This window comes from Humulus lupulus, chromosome 4, assembly GCF_963169125.1.
Source record: "Humulus lupulus chromosome 4, drHumLupu1.1, whole genome shotgun sequence".
In the NCBI taxonomy this organism is placed as follows: domain Eukaryota; kingdom Viridiplantae; phylum Streptophyta; class Magnoliopsida; order Rosales; family Cannabaceae; genus Humulus; species Humulus lupulus.
Genome location: NC_084796.1, coordinates 198476446 through 198498577, shown reverse-complemented (window position 1 = coordinate 198498577; position 22132 = coordinate 198476446). Strand labels below are relative to the sequence as shown.

General features: G+C 38.9%; 1 protein-coding gene across 1 annotated transcript; it reads right to left on the bottom strand.

The window, feature by feature from the left end:
- Positions 1–1267: 1267 nt before the first annotated feature.
- LOC133832787 (uncharacterized) lies at positions 1268–6503 on the bottom strand. The gene is made up of 4 exons (XM_062263086.1): positions 6347–6503; positions 5928–6196; positions 1679–1909; positions 1268–1360 (listed from the first exon to the last, which is right to left on the bottom strand). The coding sequence occupies exons 1-4, from the start codon at positions 6501–6503 to the stop codon at positions 1268–1270; spliced, it is 750 nt and encodes a 249-aa protein (XP_062119070.1).
- Positions 6504–22132: the final 15629 nt, after the last annotated feature.

Sequence of the window (22132 nt, the reverse complement as noted above, 5' to 3'; positions counted from 1 at the left end):
AAGTGCTTGGATGACGATGGAAATGGCTGAGTGAAGAGCCCTATTTATAGAGTTCAAGGAATGAAATTAAATCCTTTTAAAATGAATAAATAATTGAATAAAAATTGAATTTTCTGATCAATAGTTGCCCAGAACTCGGTCAAAATTGTTCAAGAGCAAGTACAAGTTGTTGAGGGCTGTTTCTAGCTCGAATTCCATAGACTTTCAAGATATGCATATGGAGCCGATATATTGCCCCCTATAGGCGATATATCGCCTCCCCCATATTCTCGAGGCTACGTGGTTTCGATCGTGCGAAGTCGACGAGTTTTCCATATCAACATAGGCGATATATCGTCCCTTATAGTTGTGATATATCAGCTTACGCTAATACATTAAACACGTTTTTGCACACTTTTAGCACAATTGAAGTTTGTTTAAACAACTTTGACTAAGTAATACAATATCCTAGCAGCTGAGGGATGGTTCTAGACTTCCTAGGTTTATCCTTTATTAATTTATTCATCTAAAATCCTTAAATCCTTAATAAATATACACGTGACAAGTGTCACATTCTTAATTATTCTATCTAAACCTTTGGTTATAATAAATAATATTTCTAGGACTAGCTATATTAATCAAACCTTCTGATAAAATTAATATTTCTACACAATAGGCTAAACTTAAAAAATTTGTAACTATCTCCATGAGTTTCAAACTAAATCCTAGCTTGAACCAATAACCACGAAAATTAAAATACTACAACACAAGCTACTACTACCTAGCTTAATAAAATTCTAATACGCTACTATTCTCACCTACTTAAAAGAATTTCGTCCCCAAAATTTACTTACCAAACAATTCTAGATACCATACTCGGATGTCTTCCTCCAACTCCCACATTGCCTCCCGTTCTGTACTATTACTCCATAAGACCTGAGACTATCGGAATACTCTTAGACCATAATTTATTCACCCCCTTCTCTAGGATGTTAACCGGTTGTTCCTCATAACTCAGGTCTTTCTAAAGTGCTAACGTATTGTACTTCAGAACGTGTGATGGGTCTGACACATATCTACGCAACATTGAGATGTGAAACACATTGTGGCTATCTGCTGGAGCTGGCAGTAGGGCTAATCTATAAGCTACTGGTCCTCCCTTTTCCAATATCTCAAAAGGACTTATAAACTGGGGACTAAGTTTGCCTATCTTCCTAAACCGCTTCACTCCTTTCGTAGGCGGTATTCTTAAGAAGACTTGATCTCCGACTTTGAATTCCACATCTCATCACTTGGCATCCGCATAACTCTTTAGTCGACTCTGAGCGACGAGCATACGCTCTTTAATCAGTTCCACTGCATCTTGAGCCTCTCTAACAGCCTTGTGTCCAAGACATTTCATTCCATAAAGTAGCTCATAGGGTGCCATACCGATAGTTTCCTGGTAGCTATTGTTGTAGGAGAACTATATAAATGGCACATACTGACTCCACGATCCTCTGAAGTCTAGTACAAAAACGTGCAACATATCTTCTAAAATCGGTATGGTACGCTTGAACTGTCTATCGGTTTGAGGATGAAATGTTGTATTGAGAATTAGCTTGGTACCCATGGCTTGCTGCAAGCTTCCCCAAAATCTCTATGAAAACACCGATCCTCTATCAGATACTATGGTCTTAGGGATTCCATGCAGTCGTACAATTTCACGAACATAAATGTATGCATACTGCTTTGCAATGTACGTAGTCTTGACAGGTAGGAAGTGAGCTGACGTTGTGAGTCTTTCCACCACAACCCAAGCTGAATCATGTTGCTTACTTATTTTTGGTAATGCTGTCACGAAGTCTGTGGCTATGTCTTCCCATGTCCATTCTGAAATACTAAGCAGTTGCAATAAGTCTGGGGGTGGCTGATGTTTCGCCTTTACTTGCTGCCATATTAGGTATTTGGACACATACTTTACTACGTCTTCTTCATTCCCGGCCACCAATATAGTGCCTTAAGGTCGTGAGTCATCTTGGTCGATCTCGGGTGAATAGAGTATGGGGTAGTGTGTGCCTCTTCTAAAATATTCATCTTAATTCCATGGTCATTATACATGCATACCCGACCCTTATATCTTAAGAACCCCTGTCCTGATATAGAGAAATCTATAGTCTTGCCTTCTTTGACTGTAGCCATATACGAAAATAACGTGTCATCATACCCTTGCTCAATCCTTATATTATCTAGTAAAATTGACTGGATAGACAAGTTAGCTAGTTGACCCATGACCATTTCTATCCTAGCATTAATCAGCTCTTGCTGTACCGAATTTTCAATTCAAGATAATGCTGCCAGATTTTCAAAACTCTTTCGACTTATTGCATCTGCAACTACATTTGCCTTTCTTGGGTGGTATAGGAGTTCACAGTCATAGTCCTTTACTAGTTCCAACCACTTTCACTGCCACATATTGAGTTCCTTCTGCATGAAGAAATATTTTAAGCTCTTGTGGTCCGTATAAATCTCACACCATTCTCCATAAAGATAGTGGCACTAGATTTTCAGTGTGAAGACCACCGCCGCCAACTTTATATCGTGTGTTGGATAGCATTGCTCATATTACTTCACCTGCCTTGAGGCATAGGCTATCACCTTGTCATTTTGCATTAGCAAATAGCCTAAAGCTTGCTTGGACGCATCACGTATACTACAAAATTATCGTTGTGTGTCGATACGCAAAGTACTGGTGCTGAGCATAATTTATCTTTGAACAACTGGAACCTTTCTTGAAATTTATCTTTCCAGTTGAACTTTTGCTGTTTCTGGGTCAGGTTGGTAAGTGGAGTGGCTATCTTAGAAAAGCCTTCTACAAATCTCTGATAATAGCTTGCTGGCCTGAGAAAACTTCTAACCTCTGACGCATTCTTAGGTCTTGGCCAATCCATCACAGCCTCTTCCTTAGTTGGGTCTACTACGACTCCATCTTTGGATACTATGTGGCCGAGAAACGCTACTTGTGATAGCCAAAATTCGCATTTCTTGAATTTGGCGTAAAGTTGATGCTTCTTTAGTCGTGCCATGGTCAGTCTTAAATGTGCCTCGTGCTCGACTTCATCCTTGGAGTACACCAATATATCATAAATGAATACCACGATGAATATTTCCAAGTAATCCTTGAAGACGCGATTCATTAAGTCCATAAATGCTGCAGGAGCATTGGTAACACCAAAAGACATAACTAGGAACTCGTAATGTCCGTATCGAGTCCTAAAAGTTGTCTTTGGTATATCTTCTTCCTTTACCTTGAGCTGGTGATAACCAGACCGTAGATCAATCTTTGAAATACAGTCGCTCCTCGGAGTTGATCAAATAAGTCATCGATCTGGGGTAGCGGGTGTTGCGATATTTTTGCTATGCAAGTGCACACAGTCGCAATTCATAATAAAATGGTAAAACCAAGTATCGTCCTCAAGGACTGATTTATCAATTACCAGTCAATTAATTTCTTGTTCTATTTGATGAATTAAATTCTTGATTTTTGTAAACACAGCAAAAGAAACGATAAAGTGCAGAAACAATAATCGAAAATTAAATGAGATAACAACTAATGGTAACACTTTTAATGTAATCACTGAAGAAACAATTAGGATATTCAATCTCATCAACTATCCTCCCTATTATTCCCTAATGCAAAGTGTGAATTCTTCTTCTTTTTACGTAATTCAATTAACAAGTTGATACAGCAGCCTATAATCATACTATGAATTATAAACTCAACCTAGGTGACAATTTCCTATATTTCTATGGTAAATTGAACCACAAAGGTAGCATTAATCTCGACAACTTAATAACAGTTACACAATAAATTCATATAATTTCGTTCTAAATTAGAATTATGTCCAATATAACCACAGCAGAATTAAATCTCACTTCTTAGATTTTGACTTAAAAACATATGTATATGACTAAAGATGGCCAATCAATAATCAATCTATAAAAACAGGTTATATGGAATTGAAGAAGATTGAAGAAGAAGAAAATTGAAATTGCATTAGTTCGTAACAGGGATTCAAGTGATTCAATTAAACATCCTAAACAGAAAATTAGTTCATAGTCATAATGATAATCACAACAAAAATTAAAGATAACATCAGGAAGAAGAAGAAAAACATGTAGAAATACTCTAAGTCTTCAGCCTTCAAAACCAGCTCTCATCCCCAATCCGTACGTCTGTCCCTCTCTTCTCTTTTTTTCCATATTAAAATCTAGGACTCAAATTTTAAAGAGGCGGGCCGCGGCTCTACATACACTATGCCGCGGCCCGTGTCCAATTTCCTAGGCAAAAGGTCCTCTTTATGCCGCGGCATTAGTCAGCCATGCCGCGGCCCGCGTCGGCGAGTTTTGGGCAAAATGCCCATCTATGCCACGGCCCTCTCTAGCCATGCCGCGGCCCGAGGATTTCCTTAAAAACATTGGTTCTGTTTCCCACCTAGCCGCGGCTCCACTTTGCTCATGCCGTGGCTCTTAAGGGATTTCTCAATTCTTTAAGTTTTCATCCCAAAAATTCACCAACACTTCCAAATTATGTTGAGAACCATTCTTTCTCGAAATATGATGAAAAACTTGGTTATTTCTTCCCTTTCTTTGACATTTTCTTCCACGAGCTCAATTCTTCCTGATATTCACAAAGATAGACAAACAAAGCATAAATCCGCACTAAATGAAAGAAAAACGAAACAAAAGACTACTAAAAACATCACCAAAACATGATAAAAACTAGACTCAACAGCGGGTACTTGTTCTAAATTTTCACCTTGTTCAGCTTGCGGTAATCGATACACATCCGCATGCTTCCATCCTTCTTCTTTACAAATAGAACCGGTGCTCCCCATGGCGAATGGCTTGGTCTGATGAAACCCAAGTCTAAGAGTTCTTGTAACTACATTTTCAACTCCTTGAGTTTGGTAGGTGCCATTCGGTATGGTTCCTTTGAGATAGGCTCAGTTCCAGGTACTAGTTCAATTGTGAAGTTAATTTCCCAAGTAGGGGGTAACCCTGGTAAGTCATCAGGAAATATCTCTGGAAATTCCTTTATAATACGAACGTCTCCAACCTTTAATGGTGTTTCCTGTGCCACGTCCGTGACACTTGCTAAGAATGCATGACATCCTTTCTCTATCATCCTCTGAGCTTTGAGACATGAGATAAGTCCATAGTCCTGAAACCTTTCCCATAAAACATAGTTTCTGACCCTCAGAAGTATCAAACATCACTTACTTCCATCTACAATCGACGTTCGCGCCATGTCTTGCTAGCCAGTCCATGCCCAGTATTACGTCAAAGTCCTTGATCTCTAGCTCTATCAGGTCTCCTTCTATCTTCGTGCCCTCGACTATGATCGGTACTCCTCGTACTATTCGTGATGATAGAACAACTTCGCTCGAAGGTAGTTTCGTAACAAACTTATTTCTAAATCTTTCACAACGTTTGTCTAATTTCTCTATCATTCCTAACGACATATAAAAGTGTGTTGCTCCTGAATCAAACAATACTGAACATATATTATTAAGGATAGGAAGCTGACCTGTGACCACTTTATTACTGGTTTCGACTTCTCCCTGGGTTAAGGAAAAGACTCTGGCTGGAACCATATTGTTGTTCTTCTTTTCTTCAGTTTTGAGCTGTGGACAATCTCTATTTTGATGACCTTCCTGGCCACAATTGTAACAACCCTTGGTGTTTGCACGACACTCCCCGGGATGTCTTTTTTGGCACTTGGAGCACTAAGGGTATTCCACATAACCTGACCTATTATTACCATTGTTAGTCTGTGCTCTTTTGTCATCGTCGACTTGCTTATTATGAGGATGCTTCCTTTTCTGTCCATTATTGTTATGCTGGTTGTTGTTGTGGTTTCGACCATTCTGAGTCTGATTCTACTGCTTGGGTTCAGACTTGCTTGCCTCCTCCTTACTAACATTTTCTTGAAGCCTTTCATCCTCTATAGCTGTTTCAAGAACATCGGCATAAGAAGTGGTTCCAGGGTTTGCAAGCTTGACTCCTAACCCAATCTTGGATTTAAGTCCTTTGGTGAACTTGGTAACCCTTAAGTAGTCTGTTGGGACTAACTCTGGTGCAAACTTTGCTGGACGATCAAATTGTCGAGCATACTCGGCTACTTTCAAATTTCCCTGCTTCAGACTGGAAAACTCCTCCACCCTCGTACCGATGACTGCCAAGTTGTAATACTTTTTGTGAAACAGTTCCACAAATCAGGCCCAAGTCATGGTGGTGATATCATGAGTCTATTGTACCAAATCCCACCAGATTCTAGCATCCTCTTTTAGTAGAGAGGAAACAAAAGATATGCGAGTCGCGCTACCAAGGTTCATGTGTTTTAGAATAGGCTCAACATTCTTGAGCCATTCTTCAACCTCAAAGGGGTCAGTTGTCCCTTCAAATTTTAGAGCGTGTTGCTTATGGAAATACTCGTAGACTTGTTCTATGTACTGAGCTGGATAAGGCGCGTAGTTTACCATTGACCATCCCCCATATGGATATCCTACATCTACCCTTGCTGAGGTGCTTGAGTCGTTGGCAGAGGTTGTGGCTGAGTCTGCGACTGAGGCAATAGCTAAGGCTGCGTCTGAGGTTGTTGTCGTTGTTGCTGTAGTAGTTCTTTTACTTGTTTCCCTAACTGGATAATCTCATCGTTGTTGTTAATCGGAGGTGGTGCATTTCTATTGGCAGCAGCAGTGGTAGCACGCTTTCCCCTTCTTCGGACTAGAGGGACTAGAGGTGGTGCATCTCATTGTCGTTCGTGTGTGCAGACCTTCAGAGTGACATCTTCAACAAAGTTCTAACAGTCAATAAAAACACGTTAGAACTTACCCTAATAGTTTCTAAGACAAAACTTAGTCTAAGCAAACATAACTCGGACCTATCAGTTATGATTTCTTATGAAAAATTATTTAAGTTGTCTTTATACATTAGGGTGTGTTTTCATACTTATACTATTAGGCCATCTTCATTATTTTCTAAGTCTGTTTCTAACCACCCAAAGTTAACCATATTGAGGGAGGGCTACCGGTACAACTAAGTATAAGAAATAATATCTCATGGCTACCGGTAAATCATCTTCATCATCCATAGTCTCCCATAATTCTTCCAATTTTGAAACTGTAGAAGGAAAATCCTTTAAAAGCCTAATTACTAGGACATATTGTTCCATGGCTTTCATCATAATTTGCCTAGCGATTTTAAGGTGAACTATCTCCTTTTCAAATATGATCAATCTTTGAGTGATTCTTTCTAGCACACATATTGTATCCCTTGGCTCTCTAACCCTTTTCAATGCCTTAATTTCTCAGATATTAAGATAGGTCAAAGCTCTATTCATTTTTGACTGAAAACATAATGACTAAAACGTTAGCTATTGAACATAAAGATAATATTCATAACGTAAAACACTTACGTTGGTGGTTAGATATGGATCTTTTGTGTGTGTATCAAGGAGAACTTCATGCATATGCACCGTGGCCATGGTACCAAATGTAATGTAAAATGCTCTAATCTAGTTTACATATTCATTGGTTTATAAGAGAAATCCACTTATTATAAAGATTTCAGCGGGGTCTTGCTAAAAACAGCAATTGGGCCAATAGTTTAAAAAGAAAATATCAATTTTCATGCAAATTTCTTAAACAACCAAAAGTTCAAGTCCCACTAATAAATTTTTTTAAAAAAAGTCTCATTAAACGTAACATTATTAAAATAAAATGGCGTTTAAAACTTATCGTTTCTCGTCCATAGGATGCCCCCATGCCATACACACCAGGACGACAGAACTCCCCACCTCACCATGCATGCATAGAGAAACCTATTTGCTACCTGGAAGGGAAAGTAAGGGGATGAGCTAAAAGCCCAGTAAGGAAGTACAAACAACAACAAGTAAGATACAACAAGTCACAAACACATTCGTCCATCTTTATACATCATAGCATCATTTTCATAATGGCGTCAATATCATAAACATAAACATAATCACGTCAACATTAACATCATTATCATAACATAAACATCATAACATCAACATAACATAGACATCATAGCATCGTCATAGCATAAACATCATAACATCATCATAAACATTTCCTTGTGAATATGGCCCGCTAACTTGTCCATGTCACCCTTTGAGGTAAACAGGATCTCTAGTCCTTGAATAACCTCGATGTGTCCGCCCTTGGAGTTACTTCTTCATATCCTTAGTAACTCGGGTTACGTGTTCATATCCTTAGCAACCCCTTTTTGATGTGTCGCGTTCATCACGTTAACATCCATTCATAACACACAACATTCATACAATCCAAACATATCATCATATTAAAGCATTCCATAATTCATAGTGCAAAGCATCATAACACTTTCTTTCAAACAATCTTACCATTCACAGCATAAATAAACATAAATTATATCTAACTTACTTACTTCAGGTCCAAGCTAAGTAAAACGACAACTTCTCAACGAGCCTATACCATAATCAAAATAACATTCTTTAGCATCACATAAACTCTATTTTGCCCACTCATATAAATCATGTGTGCGTGGGTCATGCACACATGGTGAGAGTTATTCACAACATCCAAACAAGGCATATTTACACATAATGTCATAAGAGAATAATGCACATTCTACCTATATTGCATGCATGGTCTCGCTATAAAAACTACATGGTTGCATAATAGACATATTTTTTAACATAAAAGTAAAATTGCATGCGACATGCATACGTGGGAACGTTGTGTAAAAGTGGTGTTAAAAACAATAATTCTACGCTTCTTACTTCTATCGTTATGAAAATAACAAAATTGCAACATGCTTTGAATAACATTATTTGTCTCTTTAATATTATCAAGTTGATTAATCCTCCAAAGCATTATTTTTATTTTATAAAAATAATTTAACCAACCATTTAAAAAAATATATAATTATTCCATTAATCACTTTTAATTTCTGTAAAATAACAAAGACTAGCAATTATGTAAAATACTTATAATTTAACATGTTTTACTAAAAATAACCTTATAGTTCAATTATCAAAATTTATAAATTTAATGTGAGAAAAATCTATTTTAGAGGTGGAAAAAATATATTTTTTTTACTTGTGTTATTTTTAAAGATTAAATTTAAAATAGAACATATTTATATATGAAAAATCCAATGATTATTTTTATAAAAATTTAACTAAACTTTCAGCCATAATTTAATTTACTTAAAATTCACAAGTGAACTAAATTCAACATTTTTCTTAATTAAATAAAGAAAAATCCTAACTATTTAAATGAACACTCAAGTTATATTAAAAATACCATTTTTAATATTTCCATAGTTTAGGGTATTAATTTATTTTAAGATACTCACCAAATTTTTTTAATTAAAAATACAACTTCACATTTTTTACAAAAATTCCAACAACCAATTATATCATTAAAATCACCATTTTCATTTTTAAAAGAAATCTGTTGGTAATTATTTGTGCAAAAATATCATTTTAACTGTTAATGAAAACACCATTTTATTCTCATAAATACAACATATCATTAGAGACATTTCTTATGCACGCATATCATTATTTCACCAAACTTATTCACCAATTATTCACAAAATCAGCAAGCATAAATCATCATGAAATTCATCTTTAATTGATGTTTCTCAAAACCCAATCCCTAATCTTCATGAAATCACTAATATATCAATTTATAAAAATTCATGACAATCCTTTCTTTTATTCAAATGTAGAGTCCCAGAATGTTTACTTAGTTAGCTAGTTAGTAGTAGTTGTAGTATTTTAGATTTCGTGAATTTTGGTTCAAAACGGGACTTAGTTGGAAACTCCTAGCAATAGTTATGGATTTTATAAGTTTAACCTATAGTTTAAGAATATTAATTATAACATAAGAATTGATTGATGTTGCTGGTCATGAATATGGTATTTATTATAACCTAAGGCTTAGATAGAATCAATAGGAATATGACACTTGTCATAAACATGATTATTAAGGATTAAGTATTTTAATGATAAAATAAAGAAATAGCAGCCTTAGCACCTACCAGAAACTGTTAGGGTCATATTTTGACTCAGTCAAAGTAGTTATCCAACCTTAATTATGCTAAAAAAGTGCAATTACGTGTTTAAAATATTCACATAAGCCGATATATCGTAACTTGGAGCCGATATATCGCCTGACGAAGGATACGGAAAACACATTGACAATGCACGAACGTACGAACGGAGGCTCGGGAATAGGGCAGAGCCGATATTTCGCCACATAAGGGCGATATATCGCCCTTAGTATATTTTTTTTATTTTTGTTTTAATTTTTAAAATAAGCTTTGACTCCTTAGACCTGCCCTAGATAGTTTTGACCGAGTCTTCAGCTTCTAATTGACGAATATTCAATTATTATTCATTATTTTATTCAAGCCAAAAAGAAGATATTTTATTCCTAGAACTCTATAAATAGGACCTAGTACCCAGCCTTCCACTCACTCTTCAAGCTGTGATCAGAGACTCGAAGGTGCTAGTGATTCCATAGAGTGATAAACACTTGGGTTGGGAAAAAGCTTTGCCATTCTTAAGCTTTATAAAATACTTGGGAAGTGAGGATTAGTGTATTTCGGTATTGGAGTTAGACCAATCCTTAAGGTCAACTAAGATACTCTTGTTCTTTAAGTCTAGTTCTTTAAACTACTTTAGTTTTTCTTTAGTTCCTTTTATTCAGATCCTAACTTTTGATATTGGTTTTGAGTAGGTTCTTGAAACTTAAAGATCTTCCTTGGTAAGTTTCTTTTTGCAAGTTTAGTTCTCACAATTATTCTTTACCCTTTAGAAATACTCACCATTTTTATTGTTGGTTTTAGGAGTGTTCGAAGTCCCGCATTTGTTCTAAAAAATCCCGTTTTTGGTAAGGAAAATAGGATAGATCTTGTATGTTTGTATGATATGTTATGTTATCTTATGTTGTATGTTAACATTATGCATAGTATGTTTATAGACCTTGGGCATATGACTTGTATAGCTAACAAGCCCCAATAAATTATGGGCATATGACTTGCTTAGCTTGCAAGACCCCACCAATCTGTTGGACATATGACTTGTTTAGTTTACAAGCCCCAAGTAGTATAATGGCCATTGTAGTAGTATATGACATATGTTTATAGTATATGTATTTATGATATAAATTATGTATATGTTTTATCTTGTTAGTAGATTTTCCTTGCTGGGCATTAGGCTCACTCCTTCATTTTTTTAGTTTGAAGCAGGAAAATAGATACAAGGGCGGAAGGATTCTTGGAAGTTTGGCATGTGTGTTGAGGTGAATGGAGTGGATGGGATGCGTGTCGATTCGAGGACAAAGTTATTTTCTTTAGTCTCTTTAAATTACGTTTTTATGTATTTTCAGCATTTAGCTTTGTAAACAATTTCATTTAAAGTTATGTTTTATTTTAAAACAATAAGCTCATTTACGTATTACAAATATTATTTTAAAGTTTTCAATAAAGTTATGAATTTTTCTCATGTATGTTCTCTTCAAAGTAGTAGTTATGTCTAGTAGGTTTAATGATCTAAGTCTTAGAAATAGTTGGGTCATCACAGCATTAACCTAGCATGTTCCTAACATGTATAAGTGACACAAAAAATAAAAATATCACAACATGCATCACACCCTATAGGCTAAAACCCATGCACCACCATTCCCACATGTTAGCAATTTACCCCAAACTCATAGGAATGTTTACCAACAATTTCAATAAACTCATGGGCCCAAATAAAAATACAAGATCACATAATTCCATCATGCTTTCCAAGAGTGAGATAAAATAATGATTCAACAACAACAATAATACATTTGCATGAATCCATCATCATCCTTATATTCTTATCAAAATAACCATGAAACATAACCATAAGAATTTTAGATTTCATGTATGACCAAAATCTATAATCATTCTTGCCTATACACACCACACGCCCATGCCCAAAACTTCTATGCATCAAACAAAACAACCCCTCATCCAAACATCAATAATATCAATCAACACACATAGTATCTTACCCAAAACTCAAACCCAATTTCAGCCATGATCTTTCCAAATAACAACATAAAATAACAAGAACCAAAGAATTGAAGGAGGAAAAATCCAATACCTCTCTTGATAGAAAATCAGGAGCCCAACTAGAACCACCTCCTTGCTCAAAGTCCTAGGAGTTTCGAACACCATAGAGCCAAAGAAAGAAAACACCATTATTCTAAGATCGAAGAAGAAGAATATTCTTAACCAAAGATTTAAAAAAAAGCACCATAGATGAACACATTACCTAGAGCTTTGAAACCCTTTTCCTTTCTCCTTCTTCTCCTTCTTTCTTTCCTCCTTCTCTCTAGAAAAATGGCAGCCCCTTCTCTCCCTTTCTCTCTCTAGCTCGCCACTCTCTCATTTCCCTTTCTTTTTATTTTTTTTAATTAATTCCAAATAAAGGAATCTACAAGTGTGTAGAAATTTCTACACATGTGCACCATGCTACCATGCACTAGCACACACTTAATAACTAGGGTGCATCATTACCTACCATGCACCTTATTGCATTCGACCAAAATTCAATTAATCACATTTTTAAAAATGAAAAGAAATAAATAAAACTATCAAATAAATTCACAAAATTCTACCAAACAATTCTAACAATTTAATATAAATCAAACAAATAAATTAATTAATTCACAACACTTAACAATTAAATATAATAAAACACAAAAAAAAGTAATAACTAAAAAAACATTTAGGTGCACTACATGTAATGACCCGACTAACTTAAAGACCTTGGACAATTAAAACTACTAAGACATAACTATTAATTTCGAATTCATACATAGAATAATAGATCTTTATTACAAAGTAAAAAATATGGGATCCCATTGTTATTACATAAAAATCATAAAGAAAATTAAACCTTTATTTTAATTGTTCAAATACTAAATACGAAAAATCATAAATACGTAATTAAAAAGACTTGAAACATAAATGTCATCCTAGATCATTCCCATCAGTCCATTCATTTAGTTCTCGCCCAATACACATGCCAAAGCCGCCATGAATCTATCACGCCTTCCATCCTCATATACCTGCATAATCTAAATAAATAGGAATGAGCCTAATGCCCATTTAGGAAAAACTACTAAAACATAACATCAGACATATGACGTAAAAACATAAATCATAAAGCATAAGACTACAAATTAATGGCCATTAACTCATTACCGTAGTATGTGATAAAACCCATCTAGGACCTCTTGCTACTATTTAGAGGTAGGTTTAAACAAAACTATAGTCTACGATAATGATGAAAATCTCATGATTTGCTAATTTGTTATCTAAGCAACAATATTTCCCAAGCGACTATAAGCATAAAAACAACATACATATATACATACACATAGCATATAAACATAATCATAACACATAAAATCTAACTTATTCTCCTTACAAAAAATTGGGGTATTGGAGACAAGTTCAGGGTTAGAAACTCCTAAAACCAAACATTAAAATCATAAGTTTCCTAAAGAAAAGAATATGAAGAGAAGATCTAAACCATCAAGATAAGAACATACTGAAAAACTTAAGTTTCAAGAAAATCAAACACCTAACCGAAACTGTTACGCCCTACCACCTTAGAGCCATTACTAAGTGAGTTTAAAATGTGCAATCAACTCGCTAATCGAGGTATTAAGACAAAAGTGTTGCTTAACCGTAAAGAAAGTCACATACTTTGAAAATAATTCCATTTCATTGAATACTATAAAACATTAAACATTTGGGATCCCAAAAATACTGTATAGAAATATTTACAATTCCAAAATATGATTAAGGTCAACTAAACGACAAAACTAAGTATAATACAACCATCTCCCAAAAATACCCCTGGTCATGGCAGCCAGGCCAGCCAAACATGTACGCGTCGCTTCACGCTCTCCATACTAAAGGTTGGTTGACTTTCCCTTTACCCTTACCTGCACCATAGAGCACCTATGAGCCGAGGCCCAGCAAGAAAGCCCTCACAAGCAAATAACATATGCATATTTGACATTCAACATATAATCAAGCCACCAATAGGCTAAACATATATGACCATGATGTCCCAGGTGCATTACCAGGCCCTGGGTTCATGGTCTACACCGTAAGGATATCCCAGGTATCCTATTGGATCTCGCCCTGGCAACTCGCACTTCGTGTGCTAACCGTTGCTTCCGGTCCCTTGTCGTACTCGGCCTTCGCCGTTCTCGGCCCTCGCCGTTCTCGGCCATCGTCGTTCCCAGCTCTTGCCATTCATCCACATATATGCACACATAGCATAAATAAATAAACACTTAAACATGTATAATCATAATCAATGGGGCTACGCCCTACAATACAATAATATAGGATCGGGCCCTGCAACACAAGCTATAGAGCCTCGCCCTGCTCTATGGGTACAACAATTTTCTTACCTGTGTCCCGAGCTTTCCAAGCAACGATGTCCCGAGCACAGTCCCCTAGTCCGAGCCTAGTCACAACGCACCAACAATATCCATCCATCAAGTTCTAATCCTTTAAATAACTTTGGGTCACAATTCTAGTCTCCGGGACCTTGAATACTGTCAATCCGGGTGATAAAATCCATTCCGAGCCTTAACTTTTGGATTCCCAAGCCTAAAACCTCGTTAAAGCCCAAAAATGCACTAAGCGTCATGACCCCATGAGGCCATGCCGTGGCCCGCCCCCAACCAGAACAGGGCAGGCGCGCCGCAGCCCAAGCTAGGGCATGCCGCGACCCGCCCTTCTTCTTGGGCAACAAAATGCTCAAGAGGGCGGCGACTCAGCAAGAACAATTTCACGGCCCAACCCTTCGAACCCAGAAAAATCCTCCATTTTTAACACGAAAACCAATCCAATTAACCCCAAAATCAACCCAACAACTCAAGCTAATCATCACAGAAGTTATACCATGGACTCAGTAACAAAACCTAACAAGAATTCTAACTCAAAACCTTATCATACATGCAGTATTCTAAAATTTCAATAGAAAACCAGTATAATTCACTAAGTTAAGGGCTTACCTTGAGCTGAGTTAAATCCCTGGATTAGTTCTCTAAGCTCCAAGCTTCTAGCTCCCAAAATTCCCAGCTCCAATTCCTTAGTCTTTGGTTAGTTTCCACCAAAATTCTCCAAGTTTCCAAAGGGATAAGACTCCAAGAGAGAGAGGAAGAAAGACGGTTGGTTATCTTAACTTCTAAACACTTATCCAATTTATTTTTATTTCACTTAAGTTTTTAAGGTTATCTCAAAGGCTCGGGGTACCAAAAACATCCCCGAGGGCAAAATGATAAATTTCTGCAATATTAATATATCTCCAAATATTTATTTCCATAACCCAATAACTCCATAAAATGTCTAATACCTGAAATACCCCTCGACTCACCCCTAGTTGGATTTTCGACCCCGTTGTGACTTTCTAGCTAACCGCTCCCTATGACTGTCTCAGATCGTGCAACACAGATATATCACAAGTATATCACAATTATTACAATTATCACATTTATGCCCCCAACTGGCTAAAATTACAAACATGTCCCTAATAACCAGACGGGTCCCACATGCATATTTAATTCATCTAAACATGCATCTCTAATAACATATTCTTACAAATTCACATATTATAATATTAGATCATTTATCGCCCTCCAGGCACACCAATCAAGGCCCTAAGCCTAATTAGCAAATTTGGGACGCTACAACTATCTCCTCCTTACAGAAATTCCATCCTCGAAATTACCTGAACAACTCGGGATACCGCTCCCGCATTTGTTATTCAAGTTCCCACGTCGCCTCCTCAACCTTGCTGTTCCTCCACAGCACTTTCACCAAGGCGATGGTCTTGCTTCGCAAGACTTTGTCCTTTCAGTCAAGAATCTGAACCGGATTCTCCTCATAAGACAAATCCTGGTCCAGCTCCAAATTCTCATAACTCAAAACTTGCGTCGAATCAGATACATACTTCCGGAGCATGGACACATGAAAAACATTATGAACCCCTGATAAGGCTGGAGGCATCGCCAGTCTGTTAGCTACCACTCCAACCCACTCTAGAATCTCGAAGGGGCCAACAAATCCAAGCCTCAATTTGCCCCGAACACCAAACCGCTTCACTTCCATCAAAGGTGAAACTCTAAGAAACACATGATCACCGACCTGAAACTCTATACTTCTGCGTCTCAAGTCTGAGTAACTCTTATGGAGACTCTGGGAGGCGAGCATTCGAGCTCTAATCTTGTCAATCGCCTCATTGGTCCTCTGAACCATTTCAGGACCCAAATAACTCCTCTCACCTGTCTTATCCCAATGGATAGGTGACCTACACTTCCTCCCATAAAGCATCTCATACGGGGCCATTACGATAGTTGCCTGATAACTGTTATTGTACGAGAACTCAATCAAAGGGAGATACTTGCTCCAGGATCCCACAGAATCTAGCACACAAGCTCGTAACATGTCCTCTAGTATCTGAATCATCCTCTCAGACTATCCATCTGTCTGAGGATGGTAAGTGGTACTAAACCGTAACTGCGTGCCCATAGCCTTCTGCAAACTCTCCCAAAACTTGGAGGTGAAGGTGGGGTCCCTGTCGGATACTATCGACCTCGGAGCCCCATGAAGTGGAATAATTTCCTTCACATATAACTCTACAATATAAGTTATCCTGACAGGTAAAAAGTGGGCGGACTTGGTATAACGATCCACAATCACCCACACTGAGTCATGCTGTCCCACGGTCTTCAACAAACCAACCACGAAGTCCATGGTAATATCTTCTCACTTCCACTCTGGAATCCCTAGATGCTGCAGCAATCCTACTGGCCTCTGATGTTCAGCCTTGACCTGCTGACAAGTTAAGCACTTGGCCATGTAATCCACCACATCCCTCTTCATGCCCGACCACCAATACAAAGCTCTCAGATCTTGGTACATCTTCGTCGTACCTGGATGTAAGGAATAGGGAGTGGTATGTGATTCATCTAGGATCTCCCGTCGGATATCAGAATCCATCGGAACACAGATTCGATCCTTGTACTTCAGTAACCCTATCTCCGAGATAGAGAAGTCCTTAGCCGCTCCGAATAAGACGTTCTCCCTGTGACCTCTCAACTGGGAATCCCTCCCCTAAGCCTCCTTGATCCTCTCAAGGAGCGTAGATTGAAGAGTGATGTTGGCTAACTTACCAACCAACAACTCTATAACCCGCTCTAGTCATCTCCTCCACTAGCTTATCAGATATCTGTCTCAAACTGAACAACTGTCCTGGGCCTTTTCGACTCAATGCATCAGCCACCACATTAGCCTTCCCAGGATGGTATAGGATATCACAATCATAATCCTTAACAAACTCCAGCCACCTCCTCTGGCGTATATTCAGACTCTTCTGAGTAAAGAAGTACTTCAAACTCTTATGGTCGATGTCTCCAAATCATAAGTGCGAATACCACCGCTGCCAACTCCAGATCATGCGTGGGACATCTCTGCTCATACTTCTTTAACTGTCTCGATCTGTAGGCTATCACCTTACCAACTTGCATCAGCACACATCCTAAGCCCTGTTTGGAAGCATCTTAATAAACCACAAACTCCTCATTATCTGTTGGCAAACTCAACACTGTCGCAGTGATCAGTCCCCGCTTTAACTCTTTGAAACTGTTCTCACATCTGTCTGCCCAAACTTAATTTGTCTTCTTCTTTGTGAATTCTGTCAACGGCGTAGATATCCTGGAGAATCCCTCAACAAACCGCTGATATTATCCTGCCAATCCCAGTTTACTCCTCACTTCAGGAACGTTGCTCGGTCTAGGCCAATCTCTCACTACCTTAATCTTACTTGGGTCAACCAAAATCCCCTCCTTACTGACGATATGGCCCATAAATGTAACTTGCGGTAACGAGAACTCGCACTTGCTAAACTTAGCATATAACCTATGCTTCCTCAACCGCTGCAATACCAAATGTAGATGTTGCTCATGCTCTATCTCTGACTGAGAGTACACCAGAATGTCATCGATAAACACAATCATAAACTTATCCAGATAGTCCTTGAAAACCCTATTCATCATATCCATAAAAGTTGTTGGGGCATTAGATAATCGAAAGGACATAACCAGGAGTTCGTAGTGTCCATACCTCAATTGGAAAGCGGTCTTTGGTATGTCCTCTTCTTTAATCCTTAACTGATGGTAACCTGATCGCAGATCAATCTTGAAAAACATTGTTCTTCCTTGGAAATGGTCAAATAAATCGCCGATTCTTAGTAGTGGATACTTGTCCTTAATGGTCAACTTGTTCAGCTCCCTGTAGTCAATACACATCCTAAGAGATCCATCCTCTTTCTTGACAAACAACATTGGAGCACCCCATGGCGAAAAACTAGGTCTGATGAACCCCAAATCTAGTAACTCCTTCAACTGAATCCTCAACTCCTTCAACACCGCCGGAGCCATTCTATAAGGTGCCCTAGATACTGGCTCCACCCTTGGTACCAACTCTATAACAAAATCAATCTTCCGCTGCGGCGGCAACCCTGGCAGATCTGCTGGAAATAAATTTGGAAACTCACACACCAATCTAGTTTCACCCTGTCCAACCGACACAACCCTAGAGGTATCCACAACATTTGCTAGGAATCCTGTGCAACTCTCCTGCATCAGGTCTCTAGCCTTCAGTGCTGAAATCATAGGTACTCGCGGTCCACTAGCTATCCTGACAAATACAAAGGGTACCTCCACTTCTGGTTCAAAAGTCACCATCCTGCGCTTGCAGTCAATTTTCGCCCCATACTTCGATAACCAATCCATCCCTAGGATCATATCAAATTCATCTATCTCTATCTCAATCAGATCAACAGACAACTCCCTACCATCTACCTCTACTGGCAAAGCTCTAACCCATCTCCTAGAGACTACCAGTTCCCCAGTAGGCAACAAAGTTTGAAAACCTCTAGCATACATAACACTAGGTCTACACAGCTGATCTATCATTCTAGCAGATACAAATGAATGAGTAGCTCCCGAATCAAACAATGCAGTATAAGAAAACCCAACACTAGAAATTTGACATGTCACAACCGAGGGGCTAGCCTTCGCCTCAGTCTGAGTCAAAGTAAACACTCTGGCAGGAGCGAGACTGTCGCCCTGCTTCGGCTCCTCTTTCCTGGCTTGTGGGAAATCATTCTTCAGATGATTGGCACTCCCACAAACAAAGCATGCCCTAATCATGCACTCACCTTGGTGTTGTCATCTACACCAGGGACATACTGGAAAACTCCTCCAGTTGTCACGTCCGCCCTGACGGCCACTAGAAGCACCCCGTGCCCTCCTATCTGAACTGGGAGGAACAAGGGAACTGGGGCCTTCCTCTTCTGCTCACTAGAGCCACTACCTTGACTGGATCCAATGGAAGGATGCACTATCCTCCTGGCATCGCACCTAATAACGCTCTCTCTCCAAATCTGATCCTCGACCCCCTCCGCTGCAAGGGCCTTGTCTACAACCTGAGCATAAGTAATAGTCTTTGGATCTAAAGTAATCTCCTCATCATGGGCGATCATAACATTCAACCCCCGTACAAATCTGTCTCTTCTTGCCGCATCTGTCAGCACCAAATCTAGTGTGAACTTCGCCAACCAGTCAAATTTTAAGGCGTACTCTATAACGGTCAACCAGTTCAGGGTCAGGTTGATGAACTCGTCAACCTTTGCAGCTCAGACAACTACACTATAGTATTTCTTGTTGAAGATGTTTCTGAACTCTTCCCAAGCCATAACTGCCACATTCATCCTCTGAACTACTACATCCCACCAGATGCGGGCATCCTCTCTACACATGTAGCTAGCACAAGCTACCCTCTCATTCCCCTCAACCCTTATAAAATCTAGGATAGAGGAAATCATATTCATCCACTGCTCTGCCTGCAGTGGGTCTGGTCCACCCTCAAATGTGGGAGGATGCTGCTTCCTGAATCTCTCATATAAAGGTTCCCACCTGTTCTCCACAATAGGTTGAACCAGCACTGGCGCCACAACCTGCTGAACTGGCAACCCAGTGACCTACGGAGGGGCCTGCTGCCTCAGATATCGAAGCTCTTCCTTCGTTCGCTACAATCTTGCTTCCATTTTTGCAAACATCTATTGCCAATTATGTGGGGCATGTGGAGGGTCCTGACCTTGGTTGTCACCCTCAGCCCTACTGCCGCGGAGTCTCGATGATTGTTAAGGTATCTCAACAAATATGCCTGCAATCAACGACGCCGCTCATCAGGCATGATAACAACATCCAAAACCACCTCCCAAATTGTATCAGTCAACCATAAAAAACAATCCACATAACATACAATTAGCATACAACACTCAACGAGCCATGCCCTAGCATCATGCATATGTTAACTCATTCATCATGCTCTATATGAAACAAGCAGGCAAACAGGGCATTTAAGCACATATTCATGAATATAAGTCAATCATTACCAACCAACCCTGAGTCGAGCTTGTAACTGACAACAAGCGTACATGTTCAGCCAATCTCCAAAAACCATAAACCTTGGCTCGCTCTGATACCAAGTTGTAACACCCTACTACCTTAGATTCATTACTAAGTGAGTTTAAAACGTTCAATCAACTCGCTAATCGAGTTATTAAGACAAAAGTGTAGCTAAACAGTAAACCGTAAATAAAGTCACATATTTTGAAAATAATTCCATTTCATTAAATACTATAAAACATTAAACTTTTTGGATCCCAAAAATACTGTTTAGAAATATTTACAATTCTAAAATATGATTAAGGTCGACTAAACGAAAAAACTAAGTTTAATACAACCATCTCCCAAAAATACCCATGGTCGTGGCGCCAGGCAGGCCAAACATGTACGCGTCGCTTCACGCTCTCCATACTCAAGTTTGGTCGACTTTCCCTTTACCCTTACCTGCACCATAGAGCACCCATGAGCTGAAGCCCAGTAAGAAAACCCTCACAAGCATATAACATATGCATATTTGTCATTCAACATAGAATCAAGTGGCCAATAGGCTAAACATAAACGGCTATGCTGTCCTAGGCGCTTTACCAGTCCATGGGTTCGTGGTCTACACCGTAAGGATATCCCAGGTATCCTATAGGGTCTCCCCCTGGCAACTCACACTCTGTGTGCTAACCGCTGCTCCCGACCCCTTGCCGTACTCTGCCTTGCCATTCTAGGCCTTTGCCGTTCCTAGCCCTCGACGTTCTCTGCCTTCGCTGTTCCCGGCTCTTGCCATTCATCCACATATATACACACATAGCATAAATAAATACACACTTAAACACGTATAATCATAATCAATGGGGAAACACCCTGAAATACAATCATATAGGGTCGTGCCCTGCAACAAAAACTATAGGGCCTCGCCCTGTTCTATGGGTACAACAGTTTTCTAACCTGTGTCCCGAGCTTTCCAAGCACCGATGTCCCGCGCACAGTCCCCTAGTCCGAGCCTTGCTGAAACCCTAGTCACAACGCACCAACAATATCCATTCCTCACGCTCTAACCTTTTAAATAACTTTGGGTCATAATTCTAGTCTCCGGGACCTTGAATTCTATCAATCTGGATGATAAAATCCATCCTGAGCCTTAACTTTTGGATTCCCAAGCCTAAAACCTCTTTAAAGCCCAAAAGTGCACTAAGCGTCGTGGCCCCACGAGGCCATGCTGCGGCTTACCCCCAACCAGAGGCCTCCAACCCAGAATAGAGCAGGCGCGCTACGGCCCAAGATAGGGCATGCCATGGCCCGTCCTTCTTTCTGGCTACCAAAATGCTCTAGAGGGCCACGACTCAGCAAGAACAATTCCGCGGTCTGACCCTTCCAACCTAGAAAAATCCTCCATTTTTACCACGAAAACTAATCCAATTAAACCCAAAATCAACCCAACAACTCAAGCTAATCATCACAGAAGTTATACCATGGACTCACTAACAAAACCTAACAAGAATTCTAGCTCAAAACCTCATCAAACTCAAAGATGATTCTTCACCCAACACACATGCAATACTCTAAAATTT